Source organism: Motacilla alba, chromosome 3 (genome assembly GCF_015832195.1).
Source record: "Motacilla alba alba isolate MOTALB_02 chromosome 3, Motacilla_alba_V1.0_pri, whole genome shotgun sequence".
NCBI classification, from domain to species: Eukaryota; Metazoa; Chordata; class Aves; order Passeriformes; family Motacillidae; genus Motacilla; species Motacilla alba.
In genome coordinates, this window is record NC_052018.1 from 104812351 (window position 1) to 104832103 (window position 19753).

At 50.4% G+C, this 19753-nt stretch overlaps 1 protein-coding gene across 3 annotated transcripts; it reads left to right on the plus strand.

Moving 5' to 3' along the window:
* The first annotated feature begins 109 nt into the window (after window positions 1–109).
* On the plus strand, window positions 110–19657 carry KLHDC3 (kelch domain containing 3). Of its 3 annotated transcripts, none has more exons than XM_038131199.1 (11): window positions 110–213; window positions 6354–6580; window positions 8841–9017; window positions 11168–11283; window positions 12591–12662; window positions 12891–13104; window positions 13418–13504; window positions 14732–14840; window positions 18286–18359; window positions 18730–18808; window positions 19023–19657. In XM_038131199.1, exons 2-11 carry the CDS (start codon window positions 6427–6429, stop codon window positions 19087–19089), a joined length of 1149 nt encoding a protein of 382 aa, XP_037987127.1. In that variant the 5' UTR covers window positions 110–213; window positions 6354–6426; the 3' UTR covers window positions 19090–19657. The 3 variants fall into 3 exon arrangements, with proteins under 3 accessions (XP_037987127.1, XP_037987128.1, XP_037987129.1); XM_038131200.1 differs by lacking the exon at window positions 110–213 and adding an exon at window positions 402–625; XM_038131201.1 differs by lacking the exon at window positions 110–213 and adding an exon at window positions 1542–1869 and having other exon boundaries at window positions 19023–19182.
* Window positions 19658–19753: the final 96 nt, after the last annotated feature.

The window sequence follows — 19753 nt, forward strand, 5'->3', positions numbered from 1 at the left end:
TCTGGGCCGGGGCGGGGCGGGCAACCAGGGAGCCGCCCCTGAGGGGGGCCGGGGCCCGGCACCGGGGAAGGGCCCGTCGGGGCCGCGGCACTCCGGCGGGAGGGAGGGGGGGCGTCCGCGGAGCCGGGCGGGGCCACGCCGCACTACAAGTCCCAGGCAGCGGCGGGAGCTCCTGTCGGAGCGGGGCTGTCGGAGCTCCTTGTACGGGCACAGGTACGGGGCTGGGGCCGGAGCCGGGGCCGCAGGGGCGGGGGGAGCCGGCGAGGCCATGCCGGGGCTGGGGGAGGGTGAGGCCGGTAGGCACCGCCGAGCCCCTCCGTGAGGGCCGGGGGCGCGGGGCCGCCGCCCTGCCCGGGTGCCCTCGGCCGGGCCCGCGGGCGGCGGGTGGGGGCGCGGGGCGGCACTGAGGGGCTCGGGCGGGCAGGGGCGGCCAACGGTGCTGGAGCGTGTCCAGAGCTGGGCAGAGGAGCTGCTGGAGGGTCCAGAGTGTAAGTCCTGTGAGGAGCGGCTAAGAGAGCTGAGGGTCTTCAGCCTGGAGGAAAGGAAGCTCAAGGGAGACCCTGTCGCTCTCTGCAACTGCCTGGAAGGAGATTGTCGCCAGGTGGGGGCCGGCCTCTTCTCCCAGGTAACAATTGCCGGGCAGGTCAAGAGGAAATAGCTTCAAGCTGCACCAGGGAAGGCTAAGTTTGGATATTAGGAAAAAATCCTTCACGAAAAGGGTAGTCTGGCATTGGAACAGGCTGCCCAGGGAAATGGTCGAATCACCATCCCTGGAAGTGTTAAAAAAAATTTGTAAATGTGGCACTTTCAGGACATGGGTTAGTGGTGGGCCTGGCAGTCTTGGGTTAATGTTAATGGCTAGGCTGTGTGATCTTGGCGGTCTTCTCCATCCTTAAAGGATTCTGTGACACATCCTTATCGTCCCCAACAGGTCTGTGTTAGGAGGGCTGCCCATGTGCCCTGGCATGACCTCTGCTGTGCCTTCTCTCTCCATCCCGTGGGCTCGTGTGGTTTCAGACCATTTATTCTCTCAGCCAGCCGTGGCTGGTGTGGAGCTGCATGCCTGGTCTTTCCCAGTCCCATGTGCCAGGCAGAGGGAAGGCTGGCACCTGTGAGCACCACTCTGCCTGGGGATCAGTGTCAATGCAACAGAGGGCCAGAGGAACAAACTGATGTTGCCCTGTGTAAAGCGACTGACTGTCAGCTCGGCTTTCCTGAGCCTGCTTCCCAACCCAAGGGCCGCCCTTGGTGTGGCAGACACAGCTTGATAGGCTGAGACAAATTCCTGATGGAGAAGTAGGGGTCAAGCAGTATCTCCAAAGCTTAGACACACTCTGTAGAGAAGCAGGGGCTTGGGAAGGAAGCTGAAGAAGCCAGCTGAGTAGGGGCAGAATCTCAGCTAGGCTTTAGGCAAAAATAAGTCAGCAGTGGGCAAAATATTTGGTGAAAAATAAGGAGATGGTGAGGCTGGCTGTAGGGGGGCCACTGGGATAAATTTGTGCCTGAGCGGTGTGGTCTGTGGTTCCCATGGCTAACGTGAGCTTCCAGAGCAGGCTCAGCTCACGAGCTCGAGGGCTGTTCTAGCACCATCTAATTTACTGGGGCTGGAATTGCATTGTGAGTGTCCGAGCTGTTGAATGTGCAAGCTTGCAGTTTCACACTGCCTTAGCACAAATGCTCCAAGCGTTAGATAAATGTCAAGCACAAGTGAAGAAAGCGGGTTGTTCTCATGTTATCTCTAACAGTATGTTGGATGTGCTTGAAATAGAACGGTCTATATGGACTGCTGTGAACTGGCTGGGCTATTTTAAGGGTTACTAAACCTTGTGGCTGGTGTCTTTTGGGAGACGGGACTGAGGCAGCCACACGGTAGGATTTGCTCTCTGGAGCAGCTTTGCAGGGTAGGCTGCTCTTCTTGGGGTGCTGCTGTAGTTCTGGGGGTGACAGAACGAGCCCTTGAAAATCCAGGCCACTTGCTACTGGGTTTCTCCCCTGTGCTTTGGGAATTGGATGCACTAGGGCTAATCTGAGCAGCTTTTAGAAATGGCTCTAGGTTTCCTTCTGTGTGCATAGAGGAGTGAGAGAGCCCAGTGAGCTCGCTCTGAGCAAAGAAGTGGATCCAAGGATATATGGGTTTGCTTTAAGATCATCACCTGGCTACTGTACTTGGAGATGCTCGGGAGCTTTCTATCTTGAATGAAGTATTTTCATAACTAATTGTAGGGTTTGAAAATACTAAGCCTAAAGCCAATAGAACAAACAATTTACAAATCTGATAAAAAGCTGTTTTGGTTTTTTGTTGTTGTTTTGGGTTTTTTTTTCTATCTGTGCCACAGTGCTCGAGTCACCGCAACAGTTTTGGAAGATATGCTAGTGAGAGATTATTGAGTGATATTTTTGTTGATCTCAGGTGTCCATATGCTGTGTTGTTAGGCTCTTGTTAGGTGTAAGCTGGAGCAGTTGGGATGAGGGTTGTTGCAGGCATTAAGTGCATCTTGAGGCAACAGCACAAGCAGAGATACGGGAGTGCTGTCTATAGGTGCCATACTGGAAGAATGCAGAGCTGAATTGAATCTGATTGTTCCCTGGCTTAGCAGTGAAATGCTCCAGGTGCTTTGTGGCAGAGGAACAACACACTGCTGTTGTCACTTAATTTCCAGCATCACCAACATCAGGTACTTCACCAGTAAGTGAAGCATGTCCTGATCTTTAGAAATGCACTTTTTCCTGGTTAATGACAGCACCTACCAGGGTTTCAACATTTCTCTGCATCCTCTGTGCTTTACTGCATTTCTGGCTAGGTCATGGCAGACCAGGGAAATGGGGAACTGTGAAGATTGCATGGTTGGAAGTAAGAGATCTGTTAGTTTTTGGAGAATGGAAGTGAGGATCTGACGTGAGGTGGTGGCTTGAATAGAAGCTGTGTTTCTGTGTGCCTCATCCTGCAGTGCCCTCCCAGTTCTCTAATACAATATACCTCTGTCTTACCCATATTTTTGTGTTTTATAGCCTACATCACTGTTGCTGGTGTCCTAGATGAGAAACCAGAGAATGTATTTTGCATAATCTAATATTGTACAGTTGGGGGAAATTGTTAGTAAATTGTTTCCTACCAGTTTTGCTGTTTCCCTCTCTCCTTGGCTGTGTCCTTTGTGATCTGTAAAGAAATCTAAGCTGTGGCTTAATGTCAAGTGCATTTCTCCTGCTAAGAAGTCCTCATAGGAATGAGACTGAAAAGTGGTTCATTTATGTCCTCATTTATATAATAAAAATTATCATTGGAAATCAAACTTGAAATGGAATTCAACAGTGTCCGTAGTTGTAGGACAGAAAATATAGTTTTTTCTCAAAATATGTGTCTAACTCCTATTTGCAGATAGTGCACAGAGAGGGCTCAGAGGAGGAAAATGCTTTGGGACAGAAGATTGGTCTAAAGAAACGATTGTAAATAAAGCAGGCGAGGAGAATCTGAAGCTGGGCATTGAAAGCGTGGGGTGGAGTAGGGGAGGCATCCTCAGGAGACAGGGCTGTGCAGGGAAGAGGGGAGGCTGGGCCTGTGTGTGGCTGAAAAGGGACAAACAAATGCCTGGTGATGGCAGCAAGATGTGGTAGTTACAGGGCAGGGTTGTGGCCAGTGGCAGAAGAGGAAGATGGGAGTTTGCACGGATGCTTTTGTTGCAGCGTAGAGAAGAGCTCTTGGGTTTGGAAAATCCCTGACAGCTTGTTAAACCCTGTGTTTTCCCATGACCCTGTAAAGATTACTTCACACTTCTGGTCATTCTCTCTTGGTGAAGTGTTCAGATGAGTGTTTGCTTTTCTTGGCTCTGAGGAGGGGCAGCAGGAGGCTGTGCTGGCAGAGCTCTGTGTTTGCTCTAAAGGGGTATCCCTGGACAGAGCCAAGGCCAAGCACGGCCAACTTCTATCCCATTGCCCTCGCCACCACTCCAGACCTGCCAGTCACCTGGAAAACAATCATTTGGAGAAAAACTTTCCCAGTAGTTGTAGGAAACAGCATTTCAACATTGTTGCTTCAACCTCAGCATCTTTTTTGCAGTGCCAGGGATTGAGCCTGGAGCTGCTGTTTCTCAGTGGACCAGATTTAACCTCTTGGGATGAGCTGCCTTCTGATGGGAATAGCAGAACTGCTGGGGCAAGGTAGCCAGCTCCTGTGGCAGTGACAGGACCAGCATCCTTGCACCTGGCTCAAGGGAAGTCCCAAGGGTGAGGAAGAGTTTCCCCAGCCTTTCTGACAAAAAAAGGCAGGGGCCTTGGTACAATGCCTGCCTGCTGTGCCAAGCAGCTGTGCTCCTCTACCTCAGTAGGAATCAAGCAGAGAAATTGGAACTAAGATTCATCCTCTTGGTCCTCCTGGATTGGGCTCAATCTGAAGGGTGTTGAAAATATTGTTGCTGGTGATAAAGACCAGTTAAGCTCCTTGAGGAGTCTTTTACAAAATCACTTAAACAAGAAGAGATTATGAGGAAAACATTGGTTAGATTTTTCAGGAATAACTTGTGACTGAGGCAGGAAACAGATTTAGATATGTGGAGCCTTCAAAATAGCTTGGAAGGTGACTTTGGTGGGTTCCATGGAAACTCATCTGTTCTGTAGCTTTGCAGAAGACTTACACAAGAGTGCTGCCTGGTTTAAAAAAAATAGATGCTTATGGAAGAAAACCTGCTAGATCTGAAATTGAAGCATGGCCTGTAGAAGACGGGGGTTGTTCCTGGGCCCTTCTGGAGCCCCCCTGCTGGAGCAAAGCTTGCTGCAACTTCCTGGGTTCCTGACTGCAGTTTAGGTTAGGGTGGTTGCTGCATGCACAGGTAGGTTTGCAGGAGAGACTCCTGTTTCAATAAGGCTGCAGGATGGTCTCTGTTTGGGCTTTGCACGTGTCCTGACGCTGTAACATTCACATACTGAAAAAAGAAACAACTTTAAAAAGTAGCTACTCAAATTTTAATGACATTTGGGAGCTCTGGAATGAAGTGACTGGTTACTGAATGGTTTTGAGCTGTCTGTGGAGTCCGTGGATGAAGCTGGAAGCCTAAGCTCTGCTTCATGCCAGAAGCTCCCTGTTGGTGTCATCTCTTCCTGCAGGAGGGGATAAAATGTGAGTGTGTGGGTGGGCTGGGTGCTGGGGTGGTCAGGCTGTGCTGATGGGCCTGGTTGTGAGCAGTGATTCCACTTGACTGAAGGGCTGGGGGTGGCCAACTGGAGCAGAGCAGCACAGCACTGCCCCTCTTGCTGCCCTCCAGCTACTTCAGAAACCTGAAACAGGAGGGAAGTCCTCCTTCCCAAAACTCACTACTTTCCAAAATGAAATGGGGCAAAAGCATAGGAATTTTATGTGTAGGAATTTAGTCCTGGTTCAAAGGCATCCCCAAATTTCTTTGGATTCTGCAAAGGCTAAAACTGATTGTGAGATGGGAGCACACTGACTGAATCTTTCAATAACCTAGGACAAAGAAATAAAATAAGACGATTTTATTTGTGCTGTCTGAAACACTGACATCTCTTCTGATGGCTGTTTTTCAGCTAGGAGAAAACTTAAAAATCAAACTGACCTGCTGTTTCAGAGGCACCTGGGCAGGACTCTGCTCTAGATTCTTAGATCCAAAGGAGAATCTCTGCAAGAATCAGCTGTGGTGACTTCTCTAAGATATGATCTAAGCCATCTGTTTGAGGAATGAAGGCTATCAGTTGTTTAACAAGATGTGATGCTGCAGAATTTTCATACTTATGCCTGGGTTTGCTGTGGGAGGAAAGGACCTTTTCTGAGCATTAGCAAAGAGCTTTTTACCCAGATTAGGGGGTTTCTGCTCTCTTATGTCTAATTAGATTGAACCCTAGTGCTCAAATCAATGAGTCCAAATGCTAATGTTGTCACCCACCCCCGTAACGGGAAGTTGGTTGCTATATGTAGGGGTGGTTATTTGGAGGTTTTTTGTTGGGTGTTTTGTTTTAATCTTTTCCTCTGCTGTTTCTCAGAGCTGGTCCGAAGAGCACGCTGTTCCCTCTGGATTTGTTCTTTTCACCTTCACCGTTGGGCTCTCGCTGTGTGTTTTCATTCATGCAGACAAATGGCTCTGACACGTACGTGACGTGTGCGTGGCCAGGCCGAAGGTGTTTGGCTGGGGCTGCCTGTGCAGCCACCCTGAGGGGTTTTGTGTGCAAGGGCACCTCTGCTTGCTCCTCTGAGCCCTGCTCTGTGTCCCCTTCCCAAGAGGAATGTTTCCAGCTGGGAGGCAGGTGAATGAGGGTACATTAAGGTCACCTTTGCAGCAGGCATCCAGGGAAGATAGGAAGACGTGCAGGGTGGATCTTGTTATTTTGGCATCGTGTCTGTGTTGCAGACCTTGCGGTGGCCTCGGAAGCATGCGGCTGTGGCACTGGGGGCCCTGAAGACCGCCTGGCTTGCAGGGAGGAATGCTACGGTGGGCAGTGCACTTGGAAGGTGGGCCACGGAGGGTGAACCACGCGGCCGTGGCTGTGGGGCACAAGGTCTATTCCTTTGGTGGGTACTGCTCTGGAGAGGACTATGAGACCCTGCGGCAGATCGACGTCCACGTTTTCAACGCAGGTAAATGTGTCCTTGTGGGGCACAAAGCACTTGGCTTGCTGGGCTCAGTTATTGCTTTTCTTGCCTCTTGGTGCCTGACATGTTATACCCTGTAACATGCTGTCCGACTCTTAATTTCCAGAAAATGTTATCGGAGTAGGTAGGAGCCTCTTTCTTTGTGCAGCCTTGCATATTCAGCTTCAGGGGCAGGACACAGAGGGGCTGTAGCTCATGTGACTGCTAAGATAAGGACTCACTGAAGTAGTCACATAGCCAGTGGTTTGGTTTGTCCTTGTTCTCTGCAAACACAAGCTCAGCCAGGTGCAAAGAGGTCATACCGAGCTGGCTCAGGTCCCTCCTCTAGTTTGCAGCATGTCCATGTTCAGCTGTCCATAGTGTGGAAGGAGCAGGGTGTGAGCCAGGGCACACAGTTAAGATTCCAGATGTAGACATCTGAGCTGTTTCCCTGTGGGGGCAGCTGACAACTGGTGCCAGCATGATGGAGTCAGTAGGGGCATGTGGCTAGGAGGGAGGCTTTCCCATTTTGGTAACAGCTATCGTGCAGATTCACAACATAGCTTAGAAAAGCATCTGCAACTGCAGCCATTTGTGTAGGGTAACCAGTACCTGTCATGAGGCTGAGTTGGAGTGATGCTTGTGCTGGCACAGGCTGTATTTCCTGATTGAGTGCTCCTTGAACTGAAGAGGCTACTGAGCTGGTCCATTAAGTATTTCCTTGTAATTAGGCAGGTGATTAAAAAACTGCACAGATGCTTGGGTGGCTCCAGCTAAACAAGAGCCAAGAACAGAGAACCAATGACCAGTTTTGGAGACTGGACAGCATGATGAATGCTCCGGGAGCACCCACATGTATACAAACCTAGTTTGTCTGTAAGATGCAGTGAATTCACTCCTTTAAGACCGATGTGCAGCAGGGACAAAAGCATTGGTTACAGAGGGCTGTCAAGGTGACCTGCTCTTGGTGTAGAGGAGGTGTAGCTCAGGATCCTGTGAACACTGACATTCACCTCTGTCCAGAGGGGCTGGGCTTTCACACTCAACGCAGCTGAATGTTGCAGAACGTGCCAAGTAGAGCAGCACTCTTCTGGGGAAGCATAATGACTGTGCCCAAAGGAATGCTCTTGTGTTGTCTTTCCCTCTTACCACTCCCAAATATTAAAGTGTCAGAATGCTGCAGCCACCACATGGGAAGTGACAGTGGCTTCCCAAGCCCTTGCTCAGCTAGCATTGTCGGGTGGCAGTGCTAAAGCCAGGATACCAGATTGGAATACTGAGAAGAGATCATTCAAAAAGATGAAAACTATGTTTTAGGTAGGAAGCATCCAGTCTAGCTTGACTTTAGCATTGGATGTGCTTCCTCAGTGCCCTTTCTGCTTGTGGGGTAGATGCCCACCTTTTGAGATGGCTGACTTTTCCCTTTCCCTATGTTAGTATTTCAGTGGAACTGCAGACTGTTTTCTGCTATATTTTGTATCAGCTTCACGTAGAAAACAAACCTGGAGGCTGTATGTGGTAGAAGGAGGGTGGCTGGTCCTGTTATGTAATGGCTGTGTAACACTTGCTGTGGCTCTTGCGCTGTCATTAAACCCTGTAATACCTGTTGACTGTTCTGGCTGCTGCTGGACATGACACACAGGAAGGGGAACCTGTAATCCCAAGAAACTCCTATTAGTAATGCAAGGTTAGCAGGGAGAACTTGAATACAGATGGGGGTAAAGCAGGCTAATGGCCACCTCATCTGTAGCTTGAAAACCAAAACAAAAGCAAACAAACCCTGTTCCTACAAAGCTGCTGGGTGCTTTACTTACCTGGACTTGCAGAAGCACAATTTGATGCCTTGAGGTGCTCCTTGCATGTTACTGCAGTGAGTTACTCCTGTGCCTTTGAGTCTCTTTAGCAATCTCACTAGCTTGAAGTAGTGTCTGCATTCATGGTCACCTCTGTACTTTTTCATTTTTCTTTCCCTCTTTGTTTGTGTGTGTGCTGTATCTTTCACTCACAGTCTAGGATGAGCCAGAGTGGAAACCTTTTCAATGAATTGTTGTAGAACAGAGCCTGTTTTTGTCCTCTGGGCCTCCAGAGGACTTCCTTCTGTATTTTTTAACTAGCTACTACTCGAGGTCAGACACAGCTTTCTCTTGTTTACTCAACTACCTCTGCACCTTGTCACGGGGTAAAAAGCACCGCGCAGGATGGGTTATGAACTGTGAGCAATTTAGCAGGCTTAGCATTTGACATGGGCTCAAACTTGTGTTTCCAGTGTCTCTGCGCTGGATCAAGTTGCCCCCGGTGTGGACAAACAGCCGAGACCACGTGAGGGAGGTGCCCTACATGAGGTATGGACACTCGGCAGTGCTCATCGACGACACCGTCTACATTTGGGGCGGCCGCAACGACACGGAGGGAGCCTGCAATGTGCTCTATGCTTTCGATGTCAGTAAGTTCCAGCTTCTCACTGTTCCTTGTCACGGCTGTTCTTGATCAGACCTCCTCTCTGCCCCCCACTCTGCTCCCCAAACTTGTTTTCTCGTCCCTCGGTGACAGTCTGGACGAAATGGTGTCACTGTCTGTTTCAGCAGTTTTAGAAGTGGAGTATGGTGCCCATTGTGTCTGCGTGCTTACGTCTCTATAAAAGCCTTTGGACAGAGATTACTGATCTTTTCTAATAATGAAAATGGTTTTAATTTTTCTACCAGCTTTGTGTGCTCTCTCTGATAGTAGCTGTAACTGAAGTGTTCTCTCTATGTGATATAATATTCCTTAATTGTGGCTGAAGGGTGAAGCAGGAAGGGGCTGGGCTCTTGATGATTGTGGATCCTCTCCAGTGTGGTCCTTCTTTCTGAAGGTGTGAAGGACAGTGAGGAACAAAGCACAGGATGGCAAAATCAGGGGAGACGTGAGTCTAGTTAGATAAACCTGAAAAATAAACTCCTTGAGCCTTTTGGTTGGCTTCTCCATAGCACTGCTGGAGCACCTCTGGAGAAAAGGCACCATCAGGAACTGCATGGACACAAGTGTCAGGAAAGAAAAGGAGTATATCTGGATTCTGGACGCAAGTCCATCTAAATTCTGACCAGTAACTGTCTTGCTGAGCTTGCAAGGAAACTGCTTGCTCTGGTGCTTGGTCCAGGGATCTCTTCTTTACCAGGAAACATCCTACAGCTTATGGCACAGGGTTTCCCCCTTCCTTCCCCTGTCACATGCAGCTGAGAAGCCACCAGTAAACCTCTGCCTACCCAGAGGCTTTGTAGTGGGACCTGCCTAGTCTCCCTGGCAGCTCCAGTGCTTTAGCATTGAGTGAGAAATAACAAAGTCCTGCTCCAAACCCTCTGCAGCTGTCGGTACACACAGGCCTGCCATTCCTGGAAAGTAAGGCTGGCAGTCACAGTCCCATGTCCGTAGTGTAAGTTCCACTGTAGGAGTCATATCAGGCTAAATGAAGTCCTGTCTGAGTGCAGTTTTGTCCCTGCAGTGTTGAGCAGATCACAAACTGAGGTCTTTTCCATCTCTAGTTTAACACGCTGCAATTGGGTGAGCTTTTGCTGATACAGTGGGACTGAGTTTGGAAGCAGCCCCAGGGAGAAAAGGAACTCGATAGCCCTGAGCTGTCTGACTAGAGGCTGACCTTGCACGACCCTTTGTGTGGTGCCAGCTGGAGCATAGGTGGACCCTTGTGTCCACAGGCCAAGTTCAGGGAAGTCATCCTCATGCTTTGGCTCCAGTGTTACGACTCTCTGAAATAAGCACTGGTTTTGGCAGCCAAGGGCTGTTAGGGAGGGTGGGGGAATGTCTCCTGCAGCCTCGAGGCTTATCTGTGCCTCTCGGAGCTCTTGGGGCAGGTGCCTGTTAGCGCTTGGCACCGAGTCCCTGGCTTGGCTCTGTGCTGCCCTGGCACGGAGAGCAGCTCTGGCTGGATTTTAAGTCATCTTCTAAATCAAGCCTGCCCCTGGAGTGTGCAGGCTAAGGGGCTGAATCTGCTTGGTGCAGGCTCGCAGGGAGCACTGTGAGGGGTGAAAGTGAGGAAGAGGGGATGAGAATGTAACGAGTGGAGCAGATAAGACAGGGAGAGCTGCACTGCAGAGGTAGAGATATGCACAACAGCTGACCTGGAGAACTTGTGATTAAGTGATTTGTATCTGAGTCTGAGAGCTATTTTTCCTCAGTCATTCTCAGTTACTGAGCATCTCCACGCCTTGAGGTCAGTTGTGCCACTTAGCATTATTGCTTCATTGTAATAGAAAGCGTGAATGCAAATTAAGTGACTCACAAGTACACTCTGCAAGAGATTCAGTAAAAGTAACATTGTTCAAGCCATTCTGTTCTACTCACACTTAAAATGTGAGCTCTTTGTCAGGTCTGGCAGTCAGTGGCCATGCCAAGAGGCTGAGGCTTCTGTCACTGTGTCCCTCTGTGGGGGCTCAGGCAGGTAGCCTTGCCCAAAGAAGCTTGCGACCTCTCTGGCAGAACAGCTGCTGTGTGAGAAAGCAAGAATTATTTTTGCCTTAGAAATGAAGAACAGTAGTAATAGAACTATCCCACTCCAACTCCCACTGTGTTTTCTCAGCATTGCCTCTCGTTTTGTTTCAGACACACACAAGTGGTTCACACCAAAGGTGTCTGGAATGGTCCCAGGGGCAAGAGATGGGCACTCAGCTTGTGTCCTGGCAAAGAGCATGTTTATCTTTGGAGGCTATGAACAGCTGGTGAGTAGTCTCTGTAACTGTTAATTGGTGAGCCCTTGGGAAAGAGGGTGTTGATACCCAGGACACTGATAAAAGCAGGACACGGGGGTGTATTTGTATTCCAAGTCACTGTCATTTTGTAACTTAGCAAAGTTATGGCATTAGTACCCAGGTTATGCTAATTGTTTTAGGGAGAAGATGGTTGGAAAAGCAAGTCCAAAAAAGTGTTGGATTTCTTTTAAATTTCACAAAACATATTTACCACAAAGAGGTAAAAATTTAATTTTTTTTTCTGGCTCATTTCTCAGCCAAATGTAGATACATAAATACACAACATTTTTAATAAGGATATATTGATCTACATTTATTTTAACTTGGCTCAGAAGTGAGTCAGAAAAATCACTTTCTGCAGTGTTGCTGTGAGGTTTTGTCCTAGTCTGGTGTATGTTCCCTGTAGTCTCCACCTGCTCTGACATCTTGTTGATCCCTTTCAGCAAACATTTGGTTGCCTTCCCATTAAGAATACCCAGAGCCAAACTTCATCCTGCAATAGCTGTCAGTGTACCTAATGCTCTTTTTAGCAAATCCTTACGATCTAATCTTAAGAAGTGGGTAAATAAAAATTATCACCAGATTCCAGAACAGATGTGCAAAGTCACGCCTGTTTGTTTGGAAAAAAGTTGGGGCTCTCTTACTGAAGTCTGGGTTATTCCTTCTTTTCTGAGGGTGATAGCAGGCCAAATCCATTCTATGGATTACAGCAGCAGGAGGGGGTCAGGTGTCTTTTTTTTAACCAACACCAAATAAACCTCTGGCTGTCTTGCTGCTCTCTATCTTGCCTGGAGGAGCAGGAGTCCACATTGTGTGAATGCAGTCTCCTCCAGGCAGCCAGCTGCAGATGAGTTTTGTGAGACCTCAGAACCTGGAGTGTATTTGCTCCTGGATGTTCAGCTTCCCAGAAGTAATCTTAGCTTCTGCATCTCGTTAGGCAGTTTGACTGTCCTGCTAATGCCTCTTTTATCTGCTGCTACATGGAGAGGAGGCAGGCTCCTGCCATGAGTGTCTTGTGTGCGGGACAGCCTTTGGGGGAGGAACTGAGCACTAAATAAATGGGAAAGCTGCAGGAAGAGACAGGACACCTTTGGGAAGAAATGGGCTTTGCTTTCCTCTTGTTAAGTGATAAGTGCTGCCTGAGCAAGCACCTTGTTTCTTAGGAAGTCCTGAATCCAAAGGGATGCTCCAGGTCTGCAGGGCAGCATCCTTTCTGGGGCTGGATGTGACCAGGCTTCTCAGTCCCTTTGTGACCAAGCTGCTCGTGTGTTTTCCAGGCTGACTGCTTTTCAAATGATATCCATAAATTGGACACCACAAACATGACGTGGACCTTAATCTCTGCCAAGGTCAGTGTCTGTTTTTTCCCTCTGGTTTGTGGAGGAAGTTTTGCATCTCCTTTTCTCTGGGGTAGCAGCCCACACTTGTCTCACAGCTTCTGGCTGATGTGGCTGGGCTCTACAGGATGGGAAGTTCTCCAGGAGAAGGCAGCCACTCAACTTCCCCATCAAGATGTGTTATTTCCCTGGCTAATCTGCACTCTTTCTTTTGTCTTTATTTTCTACTCTGTCCTTCAGGGTACTCCAGCTCGCTGGAGAGACTTTCATTCAGCTACCATCATTGGAACAAAGATGTACGTGTTTGGTGGCAGAGCTGATCGTTTTGGGCCATTTCACTCTAACAACGAGATCTACTGTAACCGCATTAAAGTGTTTGATACAGAAACCAACTCCTGGCTAGACTCCCCTCCCACTCCCGTGCTCCCGGAGGGCAGGCGGAGCCATTCAGCCTGTGAGTGTGGGTCTGCTGGGGGTGGAGGGAAGTTTCTGCCATTCAGCCTGTGAGTGTGGCTCTGCTGGGGGTGGAGGATGGTGGAAGGAAGTTTCTGCCTCTCTTAGAAGGGGTGTCTGCTCTGCTGGGTGGGGCTGTGGGTTAGAAAGGGTTGCACAAAGCCCAGTTTCTGTGGAAAGCTGCTGCCCACCCCACACTGCACATGAAGGTGATGTGAGGAGAGGTGGACAGCCAGCACCACATTGCTTTGTGTTCGGTGTTGGGTCAGGGACCTGCTGGGTGGCCCTCTGATGTCTGTGCTTACTCCCTACAGTCAGCTACAACGGGGAACTATATGTATTTGGTGGCTACAATGCACGCCTGAACAGACACTTCCATGACCTCTGGAAATTCAATCCAGGTATTTATGCTTTTAACTTGCTGCAGTGATAGTGCTCCAGACCCTCAGGCATGTGAGTGCTCAGAGAAGCATACTGTCCAAGGAATACTGCTTGGGGAGGAATGGCTCTTGGCTCTTCTGACAGCAACTTGGTACCGTGCCTTTTCCTCCTCAGGGTGTTTCCAGATCTCAGTTAGAAAATAGAAAATGAGGTATTGCTGAAAGACATATTTCATTGGAAAAACTTTGTCTTGTTCTTAAATATGCAAAAGTACTGACAGAAGAGAAGATATGGGAAAGCAACAGGGTTAGGGAAGAGAGACTATAGCTGGAGAAACCATTCAACTTGAGCTGCAGGATCACCATCTCTTGGTACCAGCTCAAACTGTGCTGCAGAAGGGGTGGTTCTTCAGCTGGTACCCTGAATATCGGTCAGCTGTGAGCTGGTTTGGGGTCCTCAGGCACGTTTCACTGTCTAGACTCATTTTGTTTGCCAATTGCTTTGCATAGTAAAGTTACCTGATAGCAGCCAACCAGCTGCTCCCCAAGCTGATTGTGAGCTGGTGTGAGAGCTCCTGCAGGTTTCAGTCCTGCGCATTGTCGCCCCCAAGCATCCTTGCCACAGAGAGCAGCAAGAACAAAGGCTGCTGTCTCCACCTGGTCCAGTTCTCCACGCCCTCTTCCTGCAGCAGCTGATGCACCTCTGCCGGGGTGCTCTTCGATCGCAGCCTGCCAGCAGATGGAGCTGGTTCCTGGATCTCCCTCTTCCAAATCCCGACCGCAGCAGGCTCTGGGGAAGGGAGGCTGCCTGTCTGTTCCTGCAGCTCTGCCCAGTACAGCTCCCTGTGATGCTGGACCTGCTGCCATGGCAGTCTGTGGGTCCTGGTGCTCAGGCTTTGCGAGTGAAAGGCCTTGATGGGGCCCTGAGCAACCTGATTTAGTGCAAGGTGTCCCTGCCCATGGCAGAGGGTTGGAACAAGATGGTCTTTAAGGTCCCTTCCAACCCAAGCCATTCTATGATATGATCTGCAAATCCTGTCTCAGCAGGCAGAGCTCCAGGACTGTGACTGGCATCTGAGTGGCACTTGAGTAACAACCTGATAGAAGTGCATGATTAGCCATTAATGAGGAGATCAAGGGGGAGTGGGCCCTTGCTTTTCCTGTGATCTGTTTAAATTCATAAGCTACTTATAGCTGGTCTTGGCCAGGTTCTTGTGACAAGCAGGTGCACTCTTTTCCTCCTGTTAGTTTCTCTTTCTTGGAGGAAGATTGAGCCCAAGGGGAAAGGGCCGTGTCCTCGGCGCCGGCAGTGCTGCTGCAGAGTGGGGGACAAAATCATCCTCTTTGGAGGTACCAGGTGAGTGGTGTGAGGCTTTGCCAGTCCCTTCAGCACAGTGTCCCTTCACACTCTGACCCACACTGTATCAGATGGACTTGAGAGGCACGTGGCAAGTGTCAGCCTATCTGACAAGTGTAGGTAATCGTGTACATCAGGGCTCCCCTGAAAAAAGGCCGTGGAAGAGACTGAAGGTGTTGTGTAAGCTTGTAGAGCATCTGGTGACAAGCCATCTTGTACATGTAGAGACAGAAGGGTGTAACAGGCTGCTCAGGAGGGGCTGTGCAGTGCTCAAGCTTTCTGGTAAAGAGGTTGTGGGGATAAGAGAGGAGATCCTGCTGTCAGAAGGACATGTATCTCAGTCTGCTGTGCCAGTGCAGACCTCAAACTGACTTATCTTCACCTACATGCTGCCCTGCTTCTCCCACCAAAGCTTCTTTCTTCCATTGGCAAGCGTGGGTTCTGCTGCCAAGCTGCTGTGGGATGTCAGCTCAGCTGGGAGCTGTTTGAGGAGCCTACACACATGACAAGACAATGTTGCCTTCTGCACCAGTGTTCCTTAGCAACATTCCCATTCACAACAGGGACCTGGTGTTATGGATTTAGCTGTCAAACACTGGAAGTGATACTGTCAGGGTGCAGGGCAGCTGGATGTGGCCAAGAGCCTTAACAGCTGCTAAAAGAAAGGAAGTGGCCTATCACCAGGACACACTCTATGCTGTCTGGAGTGACAAATTGCAGCTCTGGAGCACAGTCCTGCTTACCGGTATCTACCTTGCAGAGACATCTTAAATGCTTTCACCTCTCCACATGGTTTGGAAAGCTTTGGGGCTCTCTCTGGGATCTTGACAGTAGCTTTTTGGGGATGCCTCTGAAGCCAGTTTGGGGCAGAGAACCAAGCAGGACAGGTTCTGCTGGTGACCTGACCATACCAGTGTGTGATGGGGTGAAGGGCCTTCAGGTTCCAGGGGTTCAGGAGGAGTGTGCTTAGCTGTAGGATGTCCATGTGAGTTTGAGAGAGTGCTTAGTGCAGGTGAGGTATGCAGAGGTGCTGAGTTTATCTACTCTCCTCAAAAGATACTGGGTGCTGCTCAGCCCAGCAGAAGGCTTGGTAGGGCTTTATGGGAGTTTTGGGTGGTCCCAGATGCTGTGCTGTGTAGATTTGTGTTACAGCAGCAGCAGCTGAACTTTGATGTTAAGCCTTGGCACTCCTGGGAAATGCTAGCAAACCACAACAAATTTGACACCAGCTTTTTAGAGTTTGGTTCACCCTTGCCAGGCATGGCAGCAGTGCCTTGTCTTCTCCATGAATCACTTCAGAATTCAGCTTGTTTCTTAGGTCAGGCTCAACCCCGATACAGGCACATTCATCAGCACTAGCGTGGGCTGGGAAGAGCTGCTGGCAGCCCGGAATGCAGCCTGCTTGAGCTGGAGGGAGGGTCTTGCAGGCTGGGGAAGTGGGAGGTGGGGGTGGGCCGTGCTGGCTTCCTGTAACAGTTATCAGGTGTGTTCTGGAGCTGCCTGGCGAGATAAGAAGTTTTCCAGGAAGTCGTTGTAATGGAGAACTCCCAGCGGTCTGCCTCCTGACCTGTGCTCCCCTGGCTGGGAAGGGGGAGGGGTTGGGGCTGTCCAGCAGGGATTCTCAGAGGATGAGCCGGCAGGCTCAGCTTTCTAGGGAACAGCACTGGGGGATGGGCAGCAAAGCCCCTTTGTGTCCGCCTTTCCAGGATTCACACGTCCTGTAGACTGCTGAAGAGGCACTTCTGCTGGCTGCTTGCTCCTATGGCATCCAAAAGCTTTGTTTCTTCGGTAGTCCTTGCCTGAGCTTGGTCTTTTTGCCCCAGCTGTGGTCCCTCACTGTGGCCAGGAGCAATCCCTCACTTGTGTCCCGTTTAAGGGACCAGGAAGTTTGGTGTTCCCATTAGCTGTGTCACAGTTGTGGCCCTGGTCTGGTTTCCTCCCAAGCCCGCCAGCAATTCAGTGTGCAGAGACCATCCACAAGGAAGAGGGTGGGGGGAGAAGGAATGCTATAAAACAGTTAGCTGAAGAGCTGCTGATCCAGGTTTGGCTTGAGACTGTGTTTTCCCTGACAAGGCTTAGGAATCCTGGCTGTGGTGAGAGAATAGGGGCTGTCACTGAGTGCAGGATGAGTTGTTTTGCAGCTGGAATGAGCAGTTTTGCTGGGCTCTGGCTGGCAGAGGTGTTCCCTGGGAGTTGCAGGGGGTTGCCTGGTCTTGAACTCCAGGCTTACCCTGCTACTTTCCTTTTGGTGATTAAAGCCACAGACGTGGTGCCTGCTGGCTTTCCTTTGATAGATAAGGGATGGTCTTAGGGTTTCCTGTGACGTGGATGTGAGATTAGATTGTGGTGTGGTAAGCACACGAGGTGGAGTTAAAGGGGCTCTTGCCTGTATCCGGGCAGATGGGTCCCATCAGCAACAGGTCTTCTGTGCCAGCAGTGAGCTGTGCTCTGCAGTTTGCCCTGAGCTTGTAACCTGGGGGAGCAGGTACTGCCTCGTGTCCCATGAGGTGTGAAGCTTAGTGGCTCGTGGGTGGGGAAACAAGTGACACTGGGGCGAGGAGTCCCAGCTAAGAGGTGAGGGCACACTTAAGTTGGTTTGTCACAGACCAAATCAGGACATAAAACACTTTTCCTTTCTTTCAAATCCTCCAAACAACCATCAGCCATGGGAGTATTTTCTCCTGTTTCAGCACAGGCTGATCTGTCTGTGCAAGGAAATGTAATGTCCAGTCTCTCAGGTGCTTTAGTTGTTCCATCAATACCAGTGTGGCAGGAAACCATAGGTGAGGCTGTCTGTTCCCTAGAAATGCCTGGTGTTGTAGTTCCTCATTAGCATTCCTGGACCAACATCAAATAGGAGTATCAGCAAATTGGAATTGGTTTAAAATGACTGCTGCATTGCTCAGTGCTCAGCTACAGTCTTCTGAAATGCCATCCCCATTTTGGCACAACCACTCCAGCTGTGGCTGGAGTCCAAAGTGATTCCTCAGTCGGACTGAGAAATGTCTGCGCTTGCCCTGCCATGCAGATGTTTTCTAGCTGCTTTCTCTACACTCATCTTAGAGCATCTCAGTGGCCAAGCTGAAATAAATGCAGTAGATCCTAACTGCATGAGAACAGGAGTGATGGACAGGTGAGGTGAGGGGGAGGCTCATGGCTGGAGTCATCATGGTCATCCATGAAAAGGAGGCAGATCTCCCATGCTCTGCAGAGGAAATAGTGTGGGTTTCTTCTCCCTGGCTCCTGTGCAGCTCTGCCTACTCTGCAAGGAGCTGAGAAAGTGATGACTTTGAGTGCTGCTTGGGGCATCAGAGGGGCAGGAGGGATCACAGGAACCCTGCCTGGGACAGGCGGGCCAGGAACATCCCTGGGTTTGCTCAGCCCTTGGTGAGCTGGTGTGTAAGAATTTTGGCACTGACTGACACACTGTGCTTGGTTTCTGCAGCCCGTCTCCGGAGGAGGGAATGGGTGATGAATTCGACCTGATGGATCACTCAGATCTCTACATCCTCGACTTCAGTACGTGAGCACTTCCTGCCCAGCCTGTACCCCTTACCACAAGGTGCCCTGTGTGCAGGCCCTGCCGTGAAGCGCCTAACTGTGCCCTCTATGGCTGCAGGTGCCATGTCCTGGAGCCAGACAGCTGTGTCTGACCAGTGTGCTTGGCCTAAGGCAGGGCAGCCAGAGGTGCAGCCATGCTTTGTGCACTCCTGCATGCAAGACCTCTTGTGGGAGCACAGAAGCCACCCCAGCCTGTCCCTGGTGTGCACTCTGTCTTGTCCCCCAGACAAGGCTCTGTCCTGTTTCCTGGGGCACTGATTGCATGGTGTTGGAGCCTCCATGGTGTGCAGTAAAAGCCTGCTGTAGCTAAACTGCTTCCTTTCCACAGGCCCCAGCCTGAAGACGCTGTGTAAGCTAGCAGTGATTCAGTACAGCCTGGACCAGTCCTGCCTTCCCCACGACATCAGGTATGGTGTGCCTTGCTGGGAGCTCACCCTGGGTGCTCCCTGACCTTGAGGTGCTCCAGGCCTGGCTGAGGGCTGCCCAGGGCCCTTGGCACTGTGCACCTTTGAGGTGGGCTGGGCTGGAGAGTGTAGCTGAGGCTGACATGAAGCAAAGCTGCTCCAGCCCTGGGCACTGTGTTTGTGCTTTCTCTCAGTGTATCCTCTTGGTGTGTTGCAGATGGGAGCTCTCAGCCATGACAACGAACAGCACCATCAGCCGCCCCATTGTCTCCAACCAGGGCTGAAGAGAACTTGTCCTTCTACCACCCTGCCCTCACCCCTCCACATACTGACCTCTTGCTCCACTGCCTGCATGAATTTTTAGCCCTTTCAAGCAAGGAATGTGTGAGCTCGGTTTGTCTTGCCCTAGCTAGGCCTCCCTCTGCCCTTGTCATGCTTTGGGCAGCACAAGTGGACAGGCAGAGCTGGCCACTGAGGGAAAAACTGTCTGGCCCCAGCAGCACAGCTGTGACCCTTCTCCTTGCTGGTGGCTCTAGAGCTTCCTTTGCCTGTGGAACTGCAGCTGTGCTGTCCGGTGTCCAGCCACTTTCCAAGGGCCTGAATCAACTCTTACCACCAGCCATGGCCCTGGGGTTGATGTCAGTGTCAACCTGAACTGTTCCTGCATTGCCTCAAGAGAGCAGGAACCTCTACACCTGCTCCTGCCAGCACTGACAGCTTCCTGGCACTAAATGGCAGGCCCCAGCTCCAAGCTGAGCCCGGTGTGGGGGCCTGGGCCCAGCTGAACACTGCCCAGCTCCCATTGTAAAACACCAACTGGGGGAAGTTTTATAAATGGTGAGGCAGACATGGTTTCTGTGTGTCCTAGCAGATGAACTGGGGGAGAAAAGGTGTGAGAGGGGAGAGACTGAACCAGGTGCTCTTCCCTGAAGCTGGAGGCCACTGGTG